This window comes from Aythya marila, assembly GCF_965140915.1.
Source record: "Aythya marila genome assembly, chromosome: 3".
Taxonomy (NCBI): Eukaryota; Metazoa; Chordata; class Aves; order Anseriformes; family Anatidae; genus Aythya; species Aythya marila.
Genome location: NC_139044.1, coordinates 95,915,243 through 95,936,139, shown reverse-complemented (window position 1 = coordinate 95,936,139; position 20,897 = coordinate 95,915,243). Strand labels below are relative to the sequence as shown.

At 36.7% G+C, this 20,897-nt stretch overlaps 1 protein-coding gene across 1 annotated transcript in view; it reads right to left on the bottom strand.

Moving 5' to 3' along the window:
* The window catches only part of CSMD1 (CUB and Sushi multiple domains 1), a 1,184,580-nt gene that overhangs the window by 952,139 nt on the left and 211,544 nt on the right, over window positions 1-20,897 (bottom strand). Inside the window, exon 2 of the mRNA XM_082756691.1 lies at window positions 7,829-8,045. Within this exon, the coding sequence (XP_082612817.1) occupies window positions 7,829-8,045 (217 nt within the window). The remainder of the gene's footprint in view (window positions 1-7,828; window positions 8,046-20,897) is intronic.

Sequence of the window (20,897 nt, the reverse complement as noted above, 5' to 3'; positions counted from 1 at the left end):
TCACAAGACTCAGTTAAGACAGGCAGGTAATTACCAGATGACAGCTGAGAACATGATTCACAGTTTAACTACATTCATCAAACATATGACAAATAAGTTACTGTGTTTCGTAAAGCTTTTTTTTTTTTAATATTTATTTATTTATTTATTTATTTATTTCTAGCTTTAATTTGCCACCAACTTAATAAAGAATGTTTTTCCTCTCTAAAAGAGGCAGTCAAAATTTCTTCATACAGTATAGGTTATATATGAATCAAAATGTTACCTCTCACAGTTATTTAGAAACTCTGAAAAATCCTGTGATATGTATGAATCGTAACAATTCTCAAAAGGGACCAGATTTTGACAAGTGGACTTTTTTCTCAGTGAGGAGGCCAGCTGCAAAATCTCTAAAGACTGAAATTTAATTATTAGCTTGCAGTCAGAATAAGAACAGACAGATCTTTGACCAAGAACTGTTGTAATAGTCACTGGATATTTAGGATCAGCAGAATTTAGGGATGCTGATCAACAAGGCTTCTGCACATAATTCTGTCAACTCAACTGGTGTCATCTAGGAGTCTTTGAACATGGTGGGAAATGCAGGAAGGCTGTTAAAGAACTGCGTCGTGTGTAATATATGATTATGTGAAAAGAAGAGGTAAGCAATTGCCTCCACTCTCAAAAATAATGTATTTTAAATTAAAAATTCTTTACATAAACAACGATCGAGTTACTGTTATGTGCCATTTAGTCAGAAAATTGATTGAAATTTCTGATGTCACCTGTATCACCAAGCTACACTGAAGACTTTTAAAGGTGCATCTAAGTTTTAAGATTTGTAATTCTCCAAACTGTATTCATCTGTCTTAATAGATTTTAGTATCCTGTTTCTAAGTATTTTCGAGAACACAATTAATACTACATCTTACAGATATTTATTCTGTAAGTGTGTCTAAGGGCCTAAAAGCATGTTGTTGTTACTATGTATGTTGTTACTATGACAAATTGTGTTTTTTAGGAGCTTCAGAAATATAAAAGAAACACCAAATTGTGTACTGAGCAGTGTTCACAAAATGCTGAAACTATTTGTACTTCTGCAGATTCCAGACTGATCTCTCTGAGAGAACCAAAGCAACTTTCCATAAAATATTCTCCAATATGTGTGTTCCCTGTACACATCGGTAAGACATCATACCAGACAGATCATTAGACAGATTTCTTATAGCTGACCAGTGTTATAGTTGCACAGTGGCAGCTTGCAATTTTTTGTGAATTTGTTGCTTAAACACTGGATAATGGATACCCAAGGTGTTCTGTTCCATAAAACAACTTCAAATATAAAACCAGGGAATTTATAGTTGTTTGGCCTAGTATGATCATAAATATGATTACTTCAAAATGAATAATTAATTATTTTTAATATATCCATATGCAATGACAAATAACAAGGGAGGTAAATTTGTCCCTCTTATCTGAAATCAAAGATTTACTTTAAAATGCTGTCACGTGAAACACCTAAAAACTATTCATAAAAAATAACCTATTTTTCTCAGTAGGCTGTGAGGTGTCTTTAAATATGCTGAGTAACATTTCTTTATGTTATTAGAAAGGTGTTTATATACAAAATTTTAATTATCCCCTTAAATCAAGTTTGATTATTGCCATAAAACAGTAAGACTATCTGCATGCTAAAGTATCTAAACCTACAGAAATTAATGTTGGACAAAGTTACATCCAAACTCTTCCCCTCCAACTAATATTGTGGTGAAACTTTGCAAATAAATGCACAAAATCACTGGTGTCACTTACACAGCTCCAGTTTGAGAAATATGGAAGAGGCAAGGAACACCTGTAAATTATCTGAATATGTACTATGACCAGTTCAAATTAAAAAAAAAATAAAATAAATAAATAAAGATGTCAAAGATATCCACCTCTAAAGAGGACAAGAAAATTTAGCATAACTACATCTTCCTTATGGTGAGCATCCCATTCATTTTTTAAAGAAAAAAATACTGACTTAAACATTACAGATTATTACACATGATTAAACATCACATTGCAATGCATGATGAAGAATTTTCTGCATCTGATGCAGAATTTTGCAGTATAAATTCATGAATTGCTCTGACTTGTTAAATGAACTGAATACTTTTTCTTCCTCAATTAACAGTAGTTTGTTAAATGTGAAATGGATTTTCTTATGTGAAAGAAAAAAATACTCCATGGTTTGGGGAAAAAAAAAAAAGTATTATATTTTTTTATAGTTGACCATCCTTTAGTATCAGCCACATGCACTTAATGTGGTCTATAATTCTTAGTAGTTCGTTAGTGAACAAACTGCTTATTTGAGTTTGTATTTAATATTTTTTTCATTAAAACTGTAAAGTATGTAGGCTTGCCAACAAAATTAATAGGCTTAACATTTTGAATTGGGAAGATAAAAATTTGGGGAATGGGATTTTTGCCTTTTATTCGTCTGTGAAAAAAATTGCCATATATGAGATTGAACCTGTCAGCACTGCCCAAATAAATTATCTTTCCTTCCACTTCATGATGTTGGGGGAAAGTATCTGTCATCATTTAAATGATTAAACATATGGTTTAATTTTTATGTTGTCCTGCATGGAGCCAGGAACTGGACTTGATGGGTCGCTTCCAATTCAGGATTTTCTATGATTCTATGACAAAAAACAAATCACATTTTAGTTTTCTACTATATCTGATTCCCTCTTCCTAATACTATAAAACCTGAAAAAAAAAATATGATGAAACAAAAAATGGAAAGACAGTCATTGACAGTCACCTTTACTGGCAGGAACTTAGTAAGAAACTTCTTTGTAAGAAATCTGTTACTTTGTGCTGTATTCTTGGACATATCCGCTCTATACTGTGGATATATGGATACCATCCTCTTTCCTATACTGTATTCTTCAGAAAATCACCATCTCTCTCTGACACACACATAAACAGAGAAGAAATCAACTTGAACGAAATAGAAATATAGAGGAAATATATAGAAAAAAAAAAAAAAAAGAAATTTGAAGGACAAAAAAAAAAAAAGAAACACAAGGAATGGTAAACTGTACAAAGCTCTAGGTGCTGCAGTGTCAGCAGTTCTGTAGAAAAGTCAATCAGTAAACCCTTCATTGTTTACTGTTCTCTTGATCCTGGAGAGAAGGAAGATGGAAGCCCTTTAACAAATAAATAAATAAATAAATAAATAAATAAATAAATAAATAAAGCACCTTGATTTATTAAATGTGTTGGATACATGACAAATCTTGGTTTATTAAGATAAAAAAAAAAAAAAAGTTTAATAATAAACAGGATAAACAGGAGCCCAAACTTTGACCCTCATGTTTTGTTTTTTTTTAATCTCCAGGCTTGAATTATGAAATACAGAATTTAATTTTTTGTCTCCTGCAAGTTTATTGCTTGCAGGAGACAGGAAAAAGTGAATAGTGTTCAGAATTCATATTCAATTCCTATTATTTCTAAATGATTCAAGAAAGCAGGAAGAACATATATTTAGCATACATTGTATATATGCCTGTCAGATTTTTTGGTAAGCTTTTATTACATGCTCCCTTATCAATTTCCATCTTTTACATTACTGCTTCATTAAAACAAAAGTGTTTATTTCAGCTAATGTGAGCAAAACCAAGCAGCACCTAGTATATCATTACCTAGAAAAAAAAAAATAAATAATGCTTAGAAGGCCCCAAAAATCATGAAGACAAAGAGACATTTTAAAATCCTATCCCAAAGAATATATGTCATGTACATCTAAAATTACTAACAGCTGTGAATATGCACAAACCAAAAATTCATGTCTGTACATTTGTGTTTTCCCATCAGTGTAATTTGATTAGCAGCTTTTCTGAGTAGGAAAAAAAAAAATCTTTTGAATTCATTTTTAAAAGTTTTTCTGGACAACCTGAAAGATTTAATTGATCAATTGTAAAGGATGGTTCCAGAGAATATTCCACAGATTTCCTGTAAATAACAGGGTGTGTGATTCACAAATCACAAAGCAAATTGGGTGTGTGATTCCAAAAGAATTAACTTAACAGAGTGATTGCAGTATTTACCTCTACTTTAAATAGAAGAAAAAAAAAAAAAAGTAGTCTCATGCCATAATCTGAGATGAGGTAACTGCACATGTAACATCACTGTTCACCATGTTTGCAGCATTTGTCATTCAGTGCTCAGGGCTACAGTCCCCTCACACCCTATGTCATCCCTTCAGCGGCAGAGGTTCTGATATAGGCACTTCTCTTTGTCCAGTCCCATAGTGCTTCACTGTATCTATGAAATCTCTGCTCAGGAATTTTGCATGTAGGAAGAGCATAGGAAAAGCAAGACTTAGATTAGCATTAGCTGTAGAAGATCAATATGTAGTACAAATAGCCCTAAAATGACTTTTGAAATCTAAAAAGCTGTTGAAACGAATGTTTTGAATTCACTTGCTTGTGGAAGAGAATGTATCTACCAACAGTACAAAAGTAAATAGGTCAATATTGACTGTTTACTTCCACATGTAAGTGAAGCCTCTTCAGAGCTGCACTGTGTCCCTATGCCTCATTGATACATGTCTTATTTCTATCTAAAGCACTACATTTTACTATTGTACCTGGCAGGTACAAGAAGGAAAACACTTGAAAGTATATGAGCTGCATTGGATTGCTGAATCCAATTCTTAGTGAAACAAGTCAAAAGGACTACAACTGTGCAGTATCTTACTGTGCCACAAGAGTTTCATCCACACAAATTCTGCCTGTTGATGGTTAACTGCATATAACAAATGGCAACTCCTTTGCAATTTAAAATGCAAAGAACACTTTTCCATCTTTCTCCAGCTTAATTAGAATTTGGTTGTATTTTGAAGTCTTTCTTCATCAACTTAAATTTTACTATATGTTGTTTGTTTGTTTGTTTGTTTTCCAATGATGTAAGACTGAGACATCTGTTTAACATATGGTGAAATTAATTATCTAACTTCATATTTGTTTATACAATTGATTACAGTACCCTACAAAGCCTTATCATAACCGTTCTAGTTGGGTTTTATCTAGAACATAGGAAGATGCAAAATAGCATTTTTAGTATCTTATGTGTTGTTTAAATCTTTCTACCTATTCTATCTTATTTCTCTATTTCCTCATAACATATCTTATATAACCTATGATCCTACTATGTATAATCTCCTTAAATCAGTATATACTTTAACAATGCAATAGCACATTAAGTTCATGCACATCTTACAACTACTTCTCTTTTCTTCCTCCACACAAACAGCTCAAAACAATTTATTCCTCCACCTTATCATTTCAACATATTTTAAATGTGGTTCTATTTTCTTGGTTTAAACAATCAATATTTAGTGAAAATATCCTGATGCATGCAAAAAGGTCCTTCAGGCAGTACAGTAACCTAGAAGAATTTACTATGTTATTTTATCCAATTTTGCTTTAGCAGATAAAAAAGGTAATACAAAATCTGTGATGATTTTATGCAATTATTATAATTTGTGAAAGCTATATAATTACACAGCTATTTTTAATGAAAACCTCCACTTTTTGTAAGATGGCTAAAGAAATATAATTATCCAAAATCTAGCAGATTATTTTCATCTGTACAAAACCATAATAATAATATGCATACCCTAAACAAAAGTTCCAAGGTCCTCTCTTGCACTTGAATGTTGTCAGTTAAAAAAGAAGACTATAGTTTTCCAATATCTGTTCAGTGAATTGTCTTGAAATGTGCAATTGTGGAAGGGTACACCTGTGAATGTGCTTTGTGCAACAAAGCTGAGGGAAATTTAAGTCACAGAGTAGGTAACTTAAGTATGTAATGTCAATAGAAACCTGTCATTCAAATTCTGCTTTTTTAACTTGTGTTCTATGAAGCCAACAGATGCTTTATTTATTTTATTTTATTTTTTATTTTATTTTATTTTATTTTATTTTATTTTATTTTATTTTATTTTATTTTATTTTATTTTATTTTATTTTATTTTATTTTATTTTATTTTACTTCCTTTTAACACCATTTGTAAAGCAAAGTAATTGGCAAATACAGGCAAGGGTAAATCAAATATCAGCTTCATAGTTGGAAGCTGGAAATGAAATCCTTGTTTTACTGAAATCCGTGGCAAACATAATTACAGTGGGATCAAAATCATACTTAAAAATTTCTGTCTTCTACTTTCATATCCACAGAACATCTGGTGGTCTTCCTTTAAACAATTTTCTACTAACAGATTAGTGCAAAACAAGTAGGTGTGTTAGCTATTGATAATAAAAGCATTTGACCCCCCAAAAAAAGAAATATTCCTTGTATGAAGATGATACAAGTTCTAATCATATAAATAATCAGTAAATAAAGAACACATACTGTGCAACTAAAGAATTGGTAGCTGAATACTATCTTCCACAAATTTCAAAACTTTTTGAATTGTCAACAATCAATCAATCAGAACATTGTTTTTGTCAGAAATACATGATAATACACACTAAAATGCGGAACACATCGGTGATGTTCCCACATTTGTTTTAGCAGTATAATATAAATCAGCAGCATGTAAAAGAGCAATCAGACAACAGAACTGACAGCAATGTTTTACAGTACTTCATAAATCTCATGCCTGAACAGAAAAAGACAGAGCAGCACAGACAGCAATGCTGGCTTTTCAGCGCTGCTGTCTAGATCCAGCAGTTTTGGGTTGAGGAACCCAAAACAAAGCTCCAATGAAATTAATGCAACAAAATTTGAAGTTGTGTTCTTGAAAAGCTTCAAGTTCAAAAGCATCATTAAAGCATCTTTCTAATCTCAGTGGTACTACGACACATAAGACACCATCACTTCTGACCTTTAAAGGTGCCTAATTGTTTAACAAATGTATAAACAATTGTATCATAGAATCATTCAGGTTGGAAAAGACCTAAGATCATCTAGTCCAACCTTTAACATAGCACTGCCAAGTCCATCATTAAACCATGTGACTAAGCTTTATATCTACACAAAGACCTCCAGGTGACTCACCTACTTCCCTGTTCCAATGTTTCACAAAGAAATTTTTCCTAGTATCCAACCTAACCTCCCCTGGCACAACTTAAGGCCATTTCCTCTTGTCTTATCACTTGGTGCTTGAGAGAAGAGGCGGATCCCTACCTCGCTGCATGTAGACACAAAAGAGTTTCAGTTTTGGCAAAATCAAAAATTTACAGCTCAACTCCTCAATATCTGTAAGGCAGGCAATAGTTACCTTAAGGATTTAATCTGGTAAGTATTTCCTGAGGTTGCCTAACTCTCACTAATGAGACTGCCTATCAGAGATTTCTGTATTGCCTCCCACTTTGTCTCTGCCGCATTCAATGAGATATCATTGTCAATGGGACACTTTTAGCACCAGAAGCATATCTACCTTATGATTCAAACAGTATAGGCACAGTATTAAAGTGTGATCTCAATAGGACCTTTTCAAAGAATGAGCACCTTCAGGAGAAGGTCCCGAGCCCAAATCTGGATTCCATCATGGGACAGAAAAATAAAAATATGATGCTGCAATATAGAATTTTCCTGTGCTCAGTGCCTTTACTAAAACCAATCTTGAACTGTGCAAATTTGAACAAAACCTGATGATAATGATAAAAAAGCTAGGGCCATAAAGATCTGAAACTGGGATTTTCTTATTTGCTGTGAGATTCTGGGGAATTGCTCTTTGGCTGTGCAAGAACTACAGAAACACAACATAGTTATGTCATCAGAACATATATTCACAAGAGAGAGAGAGAAAGAAAGAGACAGAAACAAATGCAGAAAGGAAAAAGTACTTTACCTCACTTTTAAATTGCCTTGCTGTGGTTGTCCATCATAAATTGACAGTATATCAAAATCTTCTTCGAGGGCAAAAGTATGAAATGACAATTGTATCCTGTTACGCTCTCCTGTGATAATGATCCATGTGCAGTTGGCGTAATTTGGATAACCATGAGGAAATCCAGGGCTTTCTATAGTACCATTCGGTCCCTGTACTAAACCTCCACAGTTCTGACCTGAAAAAGAAAAAAGCAAAATATTTATTTTAGTGTTTTCCCTCCCCCAGTGCATATTCTTACATGAGCAATTACATGGAAGCTTAATGCTATAATATTTTTTTACAAACACATTGTAAGATCACACACATTGTAAGAGCATTCTTCTCTCTGGATTCAAAACCCCTTTCCGGGATTTTCTGAGATATTTACCATCTTTTCATGCAATGAATCGTTATTACAGGTTATGTAGTATTAACTACATAACTCTTACTCATCCAAATCGGAAATTTAAGTATTAATCTTGATACCATAAATTCAATGGTTTGATAGTTTTAATGCTAGATAGTGTTCAAAGTTTTTTTGGTGAATGCCATTTACAATGTTTTTATATAAACACTAAAGTATAAGAGTTTCTTCTGTTCTGAAACATGCTTTCAACACTGAGAGCAAAATGTAGACACACATTTATTATGCATGCTGTTGCAAACAACAATAATATTGTTGTACTTCGAAAACAGCCACATTTCTGTGGTGTAACATCTTTAGTGCTGTGTGTATTGTGATCAGGAAAGTGTTAATTTTTGTAAAGATTCTAAAATAATAACACTATGGATTTACTTAGCAGGTATTTCTGTCTGGTTTGTACATCCTACAAACCTTGTGCGAGTATGGTAGCTCATTAACAAGAAGTCCTCAGCAAGAAACCTTGATTTACAGTGCACACTCTTGTTAATTTCCTACTTGATTTTGTTAATCCCACACACAGTAGTTGTACTGGCTCTGAGCTGGAGAGAAGCATTAATGAAAGATTTGAAGAGAGAAAAGTTTAAGGACATTCTGTGCACTGTAATGCTTGGTTTATTACATGCATTTTAAGCACTTCAGAACAAGTATAATCCAAGCATTTATTGTTATACCTAAACCAGAAAAGTATTTCAGGCTGCAATTTTATTTTTAACTTCACAGTAGTAGGTCTCTGAGACTGAATCTTTCAGAGCAGTGCTTTCAAATGCTTGTGGGAGGTTTCCAAATTTTAATAGAATGGATTTAATAAAAGGGATTTGCTGTTAAAACTAAAGAACTAATAGGTAATCATTTTCTACTAAATTCAAACATAAAAAACTCTAATGAATAGATAAAACGGCTGTAGGGATTTGGCAGATCTTTAAAGTAAAAATCTGCTCTAGTGTATCTACTGATCAATCCACCTTGCTTTAATAATTAAAAAAAAATAAAAAATAATAATAATAATAAAAGATATTACTAAACATTCCTGAAGAACAAATGTATTACAATATTACAACAACACAGCATGAAACTTTCAGTTATGTATGGTACACTGTAATTTGTCAGCATCCTTGTAGATTCTTGGCATTGTATTCCTCTTCCTACAACCACAACAGAAATGTCATACAAATGTCAGGGAGCAATTTTAAATAACTTAATTACTACAGAAATAATTTTCTGAAAACAAAAAAAAAGTAATATTATAGTGACAGCCCACAACTCTACTGCACTAATGAGCTACTTCATGTCACCAACATCCATAAATTCATTTCTGTAAATCAAGTATGTATAAGCCATGCTTCTTTTCTACCACCCTGGTGTGAAAGGGTTGATTTGAAAGAGGAGAGCTATCAACTGCAAGTTAGAAATTTGCCTAAAATTTATCAAAGACAGAACCACTTTTAGGAGTGGAAATCTCTAATACTTGTGTATGAATAATGTAATATGATGTTAACTACATTTCGGCCTTCTGGCCAGACAAATTCCCCTCCCCAGCCTCTAAGGAAACATTTTGTTTCCTCTAAGGAAACACAGTTTGCTTAAGGTAAAACAGAAAAATTGCTGAGATTAGCAAATGAGTCTTTCCACCCCTAAAATGGCCCGGGTTCTGCTGCCTCCTTACAGAAGTACCTACTCGCATAATTTTTTCAACCATCAGTGATTGTTTCACTCCATCACATCCTCCACACACATTGCTCCTCAGAAGCCCCACTCAGCTGTCCAGGTTCTATTCCAGAACATATTTTAACAACTCTGATAAGCCCACACTTTGCCACCACCATGGTTATTTTGGTCCTGTTTAGGTTGAAAAACAAAAACAAAACAAACAAAAAACAATCAACCAAACAAAAAAACCCTCTTGCCTACATTACTGAAAAGGAACTAGAGAAGGAAGAGTGTATGGAGAAAGAGCAATGTACTCTCTGGATATATTAATTTGAATTCTGAATCAGTGGATTTGAATTCTATAGTTATACTGAAATCTTTCCACATTTTAGTTTTATTCCAAAAGCCGGTGATTTGTTTGTTTGGTTGGTTTGGTTGGTTGGTTTTTGTTTTGTTTTGTTTTTTTCCTACTTACTATAGATTCAGGTTACTGTACATTATTCTCTGGAAAATAAACAAGCTAATGATAAATGAGGCAGCCAAAATTTCACCCGCGTTTAACTTAATCATTCCTTAGCACCCAGAGCCCCTTTCTTCCTCCGATTTGCTTTTGTTCTCCTCTCTCTGTATCCCTCTAGCTTTGAAACTATTCATAAACATACTGCCTATGCACTTTGCAATCAAGAAGCACAAGGCAAAAGAGAACCATAAAAGAAAGTGATTGTTGTGAAGTGTTATTTAGGTTTGCTCTTAATTTTATACATTTATATGTAAATAAATATGTATAATATATATATTATAAATTATTATTACTATTATTATAAATATGTATAATATATATATGTGTGTGTAATATATACATATTTATTTTTCATTAAAAACAAAACAGAAGTGAACAACAGTCAAGGACACTGTAAGAGATGTGCAGCTCCAGGAAAGTGGCATCATTTTAGGTCCCTGCCTGGTTTAAACATGAAGCATTTTTACAGAGTGGTACTGGGGAAAAAACGATCTGCTATCTGTATAATACCTATTTTGTCAATAAATGTAAGTCTATAGCCTTTAGAACTGTCAAATGTTACACCTCTGCTGAGGAGTAAATGCAACATTAAATCACTTAGAATCCAAAAGAGAGATTCAGTAGGAGGATACACTTGGAGAAGAGGAATGAAGAGACTTACAAGTGACAGGTGGCAGCAAATTAGATGTGAGTTGGCAATGAAATACCACACAAAAAAATGCAATTTCTGACTGCAGAGACACCACAGACCAGTAATAGGACACTGATGAGATTAATTACAAACACTTTGTTTCTTATGGGTGCCTTAATAGCAGAAAGTGTCAACAAATTCCAGGGAATTCAGAAACAACAAAAAAGAGCAATTAAAGAAATTGAGCATACTGACAAGAAAATCTTAAAAGAATATTCATATTACCAGAGTTTAAACAGTTCTGCTGGGCTGAGCATAAGCACAACAGAAAATGTAGGTTGAATATTCCTAAATACACCCTAAAAAGAATCTACCCATGCAATTCACTTAGTGAATTTTCACTTAGTTTTGGCCTCTGTGTCAAAAACGTGGCTTAAAAAATATATATGTTGCCATTTTTCACGAGAAGTGCAGTCATTGATTGAGGAGATTATCAGTACAATGAATTACTTTAATATTAAAGGTGTAATAGGCTGCCAAGATTTTATTAGTATGACACCAAATCATTGTTTATATGAATGCAAACTATGCTATTAGCATTAATTTTCTGTCATATGTTGTCTGTAAGAAGATATTTCAGGACAGCTATTTTAACTTTATGATATGAAAAGGGTAATATAAGAAAACTAAAGCTCTCGGCTTGTAGTTGAAATTTATTAACATTGATTTCAACCTAAATGTTACCTTACAAAGGTTCTAAGCAGGACTATTTGCACCTGTTCAGGCACAACCTTTCTCAGTTGTTACCCATATGTTAAAATACATGAGGAAAACTTAATTTGCCTTAAGTGCTGAAGGTAAATAGTGGTAGAATCATTAGTAGAATTTAATACCACTTTGCCATGAGACTTAGAACAAATTGCAAAGTGCAAACATTATAAATATCTTCTAAAATTGGTCTTTTATTTTCTTGGACCTTTACATTTATCATAATTATATTTATCACATCTCATTTTACTAGTATCTAATAATTAGATCTACAGAAGTCCAGATTCATTTTTCAAGTGGTAAAGCCTATTGCAAAATTTTTCTACAATGAACAAACAAAAAGAAAGCCACTTCTTTTCTTAAGGTACATCACGTATTCTGTGGAAGACTGACACACTTATTACAGGTTTATATTTATATGCATACATGTACATATCTACACGCATTTGTAGAGCAATTTTTCAAGATACATCTATTTTGAACAAACAAAATATAAAACACACTATAGATAGTTATAAAGCCATTAAATAAGATCCTAAGATATTTTGAACAGTCACAGTAATGAAAATGAAGTCATAGAATCATAGAATATCCCGAGTTGGAAGGAACCCATAAGGATCATCAAGTTCAACTCCTGGCACCACACAGGTCTGCCCAAAAGTTTAGACCATGTGACTAAGTGCACAGTCTAATCGCTTTTTAAAATCAGACAGGCTTGGTGCAGTGACCTGGGGAGCCTGGTCCAGTGTGCAACCAACCTCTTGGTGAAGAACCTCTTCCTGATGTCCAGCCTAAACTTCCCCTGCCTCAGCTTAAAACCTTTCCCACGAGTCCTATCACTCGTGTTTACAGAGAATAGGTCACCTGCCTCTCCACACCCCCTTATGAGGAAGTCGTAGACCGCGATGAGGTCCCCCTTCAGCCTCCTCTTCTCCAGGCCGAACAGGCCCAGTGCCCTCAGCTGCTCCTCAGATGTCTTCCCCTCTAGGCCCTTCACCATCTTTGTCACCCTCCTCTGGACACTCTCCAACAGTTTAATGTCCTTCTTGTACTGCGGTGCTCAGAACTTCACACAGTACTCGAGGTGAGGCCACACCAGCGCAGACTAGAGCAGGACAATCACCTCCCTCAACTGAGTAGCAATGCTGTGCTTGATGCATCCCAGGATATGGTTGGCCCTCCTGGCTGCCAGGGCACACTGCTGGTTCATATTCAACTTGCAGTCGACCACAACCCCCAGATCCCTCTATGCGGGGCTGCTCTCCAGCATCTCATCGCCCAGTCTGTACATATAGCCAGGGTTGCCCCATGCCAGGTGCAGGACGCAGCACTTGCCTTTGTTAAACTTCATGCGGTTGGTGATTGCCCAGCTCTCCAATCTGTCCAGATCTCTCTGCAAGGCCTTTCCACCCTAAACAGAGTCCACAACTCCTCCAAGTTTGGTGGTGTTGGGAAATTTGCTCAGAACACCTTCTAGTCCTGCATTCAAATCATTTATAAAGACATTGAAGAGGACTGGCCCTAAAATGGAGCCTTGAGGGACCCCACTAGTGACTGTGCGCCAGCCAGATATGGCCCCATTTACCACAACCCTTTGAGCCCTGCCTGTCAGCCAATTGTTCACCCATCGTATGATATTTTTGTTAAGTTATATGCTGGACATTTTGTCCAGTAGGATCCTATGGGAAACTGTGTCACATTTATTCTTGTGACTGTTATGAGTAGGCTTCTCATTCCACAGGTACAGAAGAATGCAGTGATTATTATTGAGGCAAATAAAAGATTTTGATATCTGAAATTCTTAAAAAAACTTTCTCACTAATTCTAAGAACATTTCAAAAAGCGCCTTTCTTCCCCATTGATTAACACTAGATCCTATTATGATTAACAGTATTATAAACAAGCGTAACAAGAAAACGAAAACAGCTGTGCTAGACCAGATCAAAGGCTTATTTAGCTCAGTAGTTTTTCTCCAACAGCAAACCAAAGGAAGTTCCTAGGAAGAACTCCCCTCACCATCAAGATCCGCATTTCAGGGATGAACACATCCCAGAAGAGGAACACATTCCAGTAGCCTTACCTTTGTGTTTAACAGTCCTTGATAGATTTCTTTTCCACGATCTTGTCCAGTAATCCTCCACATTAACTTCTATAACCTTTAATGTATTGTATGAGGAATTCTAAAACATTAAAAACCCTTCTTTACGTTTGTTCAGTAGCTACTGTGTTAGGTTCGTTTGATGCCCCAATAGCACTTGTATGAAAAGAGAATGTATGGTTGACTCTGACTCTTATTGATGCTTTCTATGCCACTTACCATCTTATTGACCTTTGACAGATCCTTTTTTTTTTTTTTTTTTCCACATTAAAAAGTTCTACTTTATTTTGCTGTGCTTTGTACTACAGCCATTTTATCACCTTTCCCTGAACCCTTTTCCAGCTTTATTACACCTTTCATGAGACAGGGAGACCAGAACTTCTTGTAGTATTGAAAACACGGACAAACCATTTCCTCTCAAATATATTTCCTCTTAAACTACAAGTTACTACAGAATTAAATTATTGCTGATACTAATTCATGGTCCAATCTTGCCACAACGTGTTTTGAAATCATAGTGAAAAATAATTTGAGTATCTTGTTTAAATTTTAGGTAAACTTTATTTTTTCCTGAATAAAGCCCATGAGCTAAGTTGCTGCAACCTGAAAATGTGCAGACTGAAAAAAAAAAAAAAATTATCATTGTTTACTTATTGTCCAGCATTGTTATATTCAAAAAAAAAAAAAAAAAAAACCAACAAAAAAAAAAAACAGACTGCTACTCAGTCTGCCCTCTTTGCTTTCTCCAGAGGTGCGGATGCATCATGAAGATGTCTCTTCATGACATCTTCATGCCCCTGCCTTGCTTTGCAGACACACCACAGCATGAAGGAGATTGCAGTAGCTGGGCTGTGGGGCATGTCACTAGCCTGCTCTGCTGCCACACAGCCCTGGGACCGCTCACACTGTAGTGGGTTTCCGTGGCAAGGTTTTGGTAGCCATATGGGGGCGATAGGGGTCCCTTCTGTGAAAAGAATCCAGAAGCTGCCCCAGGCTAGATAAGGGGCCTGCTGCTGGCCAGAGCCAAGTCAATAAGCGATGTTGTTTGTGCCTCTGTGAAAGGATATTTAAGAAAGGGAGCCAACCAACCAAACAAAAACAAACAAACCAACAAACAAACAAAAACAACAACTGTGGTGGAACAGGAGCTGGAAGAACCAGCCCTGCAGACGCAAAAGTCAGTGCAGCAGGAGGGCAGGAGGTGCTCCAGGAGCTGGAGCAGAGGTTCTTTTGCGGCCTGTGGAGAGGCCCCCGGTGGAGCAGGCTGTTCCCCTGCAGCCCATGGGTCCCACATGGAGCAGATCTCCACGCTGCAGCCCATGGAGGAGCCCCCGGTGGAGCAGGTGGATGTGGCCTGGAGGAGGCTGTGGCCCATGGAAAGCCCCCGCAGGAGCAGGCCCCAGGCTGGAGCTTCAGCCCGTGGAGAGGAGCCCACGCAGGAGCAGGGGGCCTGGGGGGAGCTGCTGCCTACATGTGGGGGACCTGTGCTGGAGCAGTTTGCTCCTGGGGCATGGATCCCGTGGTACGGAGCCATGTGGGAGCAGTTTTTGAAGAGCTGCTGCCTGTGGGCAGCCCCCGCAGGATCATTTTGGGAAGGATGGAATCCCGTGGGATCCACATGGAGCCTGCACAGAGAGTGGGTGGGAGGGAGCAGTGGAGAAGTGCTATAGACTGACCGCAGTCCCCATTACCCCATTCCCCTGTGCTGCTCAGGGGGGAGGAAGTGGAAGAGGGTGGAAGCGGGGGGAGGTGTTTTTGGTTTCTTTTGTTTCTTACTTCTCTTGTTTGTTAGTAGTAGGCAATACTTTTTACTATCTCCCTGCTCAAAGTCCATTTTGCCTGTCACAATAATTGTTGAGCAACCTCTCTGTCCATATCTAAAACCTTGAGCCCTTTGCATCATATTTTTCTCCCCCTTTCCCTTTGGGAGAGTGAGAAACTGGCTGTGGTGGAGCTTGGCTGCTCACCTGAGTAAAACCACTACACACGCCATCACACCTCCCTGCCTGACAGTGGGGACAAGGGCAGAGAGCAGCACCGGCTGGGCACCACTTCTCATGGATGGCTCTGCAATGAAGCAGCAACTCACGGACATCAAATGAGGTGGCAGAGTAGGACATAGGTGTGAGAAATAAATAGGAAGTTGCAGGCTTAATCCCCCCTTCTCCCCCCTTCTCCTCTCCCTCCCTCCCCCCCCCCTTTTCTTTTGCATTTCCATATTCTACCTTTCTGTTTTCCCCCCCAACTTCCTGTGTAAGCCCCCAGTATTTCCCTGCCTGCCATTGAGGGCCTGCAGGTCTGCTCCAGCCCAGCCAAAGATTGGCCTCATTCTACCCTGTGCCTTTAATCTCTTCTCAATTAGTATACCCTGAAGCTTTCTTCTAAGCATGATATCGCCCACTAAAATTGTTACTTCCCAAATTAACTTCATTCAAGAACAGAAATGTCAAATGGCCAGAGCTGCACAAGCACTACTTTCTTAGGACTATTTTAAATAACAATTGGCTACTTCAAGCATCCTTTAAACATTAATTATTAAGTAAACCCCACAACACCATTAAAAGGCACTTTATGAGGAACTAATCAAATCAGAAAGTACCAAATTCTTTTTAACTTAGTTACTGCTGAAGATTTGAAGATTGCATTCACAATGGCAAGCCACGATCTTTGTTGGCAAAACTGAAATACTCTCCCAGTCGGCAAGGAGAGGACAAAGAGCTGTTAGAGAACACCTGCCTGCTTGCTGTCAGGTCCTGTTTGCTGTTATCTGCCACCCTTCAATGGCAGGACGAACTGATGCTGCAAAGCTCCAACACTACAAATATTTAGATGTATTCAAGACGGTCCCAGGCTAATGTGAAATGAGACCAGTGTGATTTTATTCATGATGCTCTTGCAAAACCCAGACAAAAATGTGTCATTTCAGGAGATAATAAATAAGTTTAATATTTAGTTATGGTAAGGTTATATGTTAAAAAAAAAAAAAAAAAAGAAGAAAGAAACAAACAAATAACTCATCACTGCATACACAAATGAGCAGAAAGTGGGGATAGCAGACAGGGGAGCCCAAACAACACTCTGTCCTAGCTCCTCCAGGCCCACCAGGAGCCATCAACCCATCACAAGCCCATCTCCACAAGCCCAGGACAGGCAGGAACCCAAGTTAAGGATTCAGAGGAAGGGACACCCTGCCAAGGACTCTGCCACAGCTGTCCCAGGAGACCCTTAGCCTCAGCATCCCAGCATGAGACCCATCACAATGGGTCAAGAGCAGTTGTCCCAAACATCTTTCAAATCAAACTGGGAGTCACCGTCATTATAGGGTGCAAGGGAGGAACATTTTGGCATTGCACATGATTTATTATGGGATTTTTAGGGGAGGAATGAAAGTGGGAAAGAAAGGATTTAGATCACCTGGGGAGGAAAATGAAAGGGAAAATAGAGGAGTAAGGGGATATCAAGGGCTAGTCGTGCAAAGATTTTGCTCAAGGTTATGCTTGTCTGGTCATGCCCTGTGTCTGCTCAGCACACAGTCTGTCCTGTCTTGTAATTAAACTCCCATTTCTAACTCTTTTGCTGGGTGAGGGGACTCTGCTCATTATGCACAGGTATCTGTGTGCCAGCAATGGGAATGGGACCTGGGTCAGAGCCCACAACCCCATGGTGCCCTGGAGCAGGTGTGGGTTTGCGAGTGAGTGTGTGAGTGCTTGTAAAGATGCATCTGGATGAGACAGTGAGCAGGTGAACTGCCCCAGGAGCCAGGAGGAATGTGTCTCTGAGAGAGACTGTGGGGTTTGGGGGTCTCTAGGGTCAAAACACTTAGATCTGCATGTGTTCAAGGGTGAGACCATGGGGGGCTGGCTACCGGGGGACCAAAAGAGCTCAGCCCTGTGCGTATGTGTGTGCACATGTGCTTATGCATAGGTCTGAGAACCAGCAGCTGGAGTGGGGCTGTGCCCTTGGACTCTTATGCCTAGACACCAGCAACTGGGGACACTGGGATTTAGGGGCAGCTACTGGGAGACTGGAGGGAACCACAGTGTACATATGTCTCCATACTTTTGCCTCTAAAAGACCTTCACTTGGACCAGCCAGAGGTGAAACATGAGGAAGCCTGTCCAAACTCATGGGAGTACTGAATATGTTTGTCAACTGTGTAATTAGTAATATATATATATATAATATTATATATAATATGATATATGATATATTATATTATATATATATATACCCACATGTACACACAGTGTATACATTTGTACTGTATGCATGAAGTCTACCAGGAATACCTGCTTGCCACTGGCTGGTTCTAGGGCATGGAGCTACTGCAGCATTGCCTCTATCAGTTGCCAGAATTGACCCTTCCTAACACAAATCAGTTTCTTCTGAATTACTATATTTTCTGTAGCTTGGCTGCTAAAACTAAAAATTGAGGGAAAAATGGAAGCTACATTTCAAAATTTAGATTGATCTAATTTAAATACAGATTCATTCAATACTACAGTTTATGTGTGTGACCAATCTAGGACCTTAACTAGGACCATCTCACATGAGATGAACAGTTGGTAAATGCTAAAACGGGTGTAATAACTTTCAATTCTGAGGCAGGCATTCACAAAGTGACTGCAACTTCATCAGTCTATAAAAAGTTTTAAATTCAGATCTTATTTCTAGCCACAGGATATATATTCATTAATTGTGTTAATTAAACAGAAAAGCTAGTGTTTTCAAAGTCTCAGATTAATACTCTGTCAGGCAATAGCTTTGTGCACAATTATTTCTTATGTATATTTAAACCTTTATCCAGAACCCAACTGAAATTAAATCTTTGAGAAAGTTAAAGATTAATATTACTATTCAGCAAGAAATTCTCAAACGAATCCTGCCATAATGGTAGCTTTGCTGTGTACCAGAGCAAAACATCTTAATTGCTGGTATGTGGAAGTTTTTCTTTATTTTAATGAAGTTCTCAGTACTGAAATGCATATTATACATCAGCTGGATTAGGTTGCCATTACAAATTGAGAAAAAGATATTTCATGTTCCCTTTTCAATACTGAAACATGCAAAAGACCAATAAATCAGTATTCAAACAAGTTAATGTGGAAATAAAATGTAGCAAAATACATTTCTCTGCAGGAAAACATTTTTAAAGGGCTTTTAATGCTTTTTTAAAAATCCTGTCTACAACAGGATTTTTCTGTGCCAGAAAAATAAAAATACCATAATTGCTCTCTCAAGGCTACAGTTTAACAGTCCTTCCTTCTGACAAAGCAGTGAGTTCTTAGTTAAAAGAAACTGAATTATATGCAGTTTTTATTCTTTTTTCCTTCTAAAGCAATGATCTTAGCCTGGTAAAACAAAGTTCTTCAAACTCTCTTTGTTCTTCCTTTTCATTTACTCCAATTGTATTTAAGATTCACCAAAATGAAGGAAAGAAAATGCATTGAAAAGGAGGAAAACAATGTGAAATACATTGGAGGTGGTGTTGAAAAAAGTTCTTTCAGAGAGCCTAAGATCCTATATTGTAAAACCCTGAGCTAATGACAGATTTAGTGCCCTTTAAAGCAAAACTATTCTTCATAGATGCAAACTCATTCTGCAGATGGAGATCACTGAAACCAGAGTGAATTTTATTTCTCTGGTTGCTTTTCTAAAATTAAGTAAAATAAATTCAGTCTTTAGGTAAACATCACTATTACTGTTACAGGTGCTTAGCAACAGCTGATGAGAATGAGTGGCATAGCTAAGGTAAAGCGATGATCTCATTGTTTGTGTAACACTAAGGCAATAATCCCAATTCTTTTCCAAAATTCATATTTGGAATAGGAGCAACTCAACTGCAGGCAAGCTACTTTGAGAACAGAGACATCTTGGTAGGACCTTTTGATTTCCCTTCTGCTAGACTCCTGTAACAGAAGATAACTGTCTGTACTAAATCTGATTACTTCAGTCTTGTCACTTTGACTTTCATTTTTTATTGATGCCACTCTCCCATACCACTTCATTGATAGCCCTGCTCACATATCAGGATCCTAGAACAGGTTTTTTATTACCACCTCTATCACTGGATGCCTAAATCATGAGGTTGAGAACTGTAATGCAGTTCAAGCAGTTTGGTTTTATATTAGAAGAGCATATTGTCAAAAAGCCCAATTCTGAAAAGTGGGAAAATCCATGTGTCTCATTATAATTGCTCCATGAGTATCATCTGCTTCAACTGTTTTTTCTTCCCTGTCAGTTATTATTTTGTGCATCATTTCTGTTATCCTGCAGGCTTTCCAGCATTTTCCCATCCTTAAAATCTGTGCGACCTTAGAATCTGTCCAGGAAAGTGTTCAAATTTGTTCATCTCTGCTACTTAAATTCATTCATTTCTTTGCATTTAAAACAGAACCTCTTAGTTCAGTGTTCTTCAATTATCAGTGCAGAGTCAACTGACATCAACTGAGAAGGACAAATATTACCTTCCAAATTAGATTGCTAAGTTATAGCTTGGAGAAAGAGAATGAGTGGCAATAAATTCTTTAATAGTCATTAGGGATGTTTCACTTTAAAAGATAGAAGAGTTATTTTTAGAATTGGACATAAAAAGATCAGATGATATTACGTTAGAGTTGAGGGTTAAAACAATCACCTTTGCTAAAACAAATGCATTTAGAAGGAAGAATTTTAAGTTTTACATTAAAAATGTTATTTTACAAATCTACTGCAAGAAATCATTTATTGTTCTGGAAAACTACGGTTCTCTTTATTTCATGTCACTTGAGAACTTTCCACTTCTATTTGTATTCATTTATTCACACTGACTATAATTTTAGGGCTCTGGGCATAGTTTAGTAGCACCATTAATATGAGTTCACACTGGATATCTGCTGTTCTTTTCATTACCTAAGTACAATCAAAGTAGTTTTATTTGCAAGCCAGACAACACCTTTACAGCTGTTTATGTGATCTCAC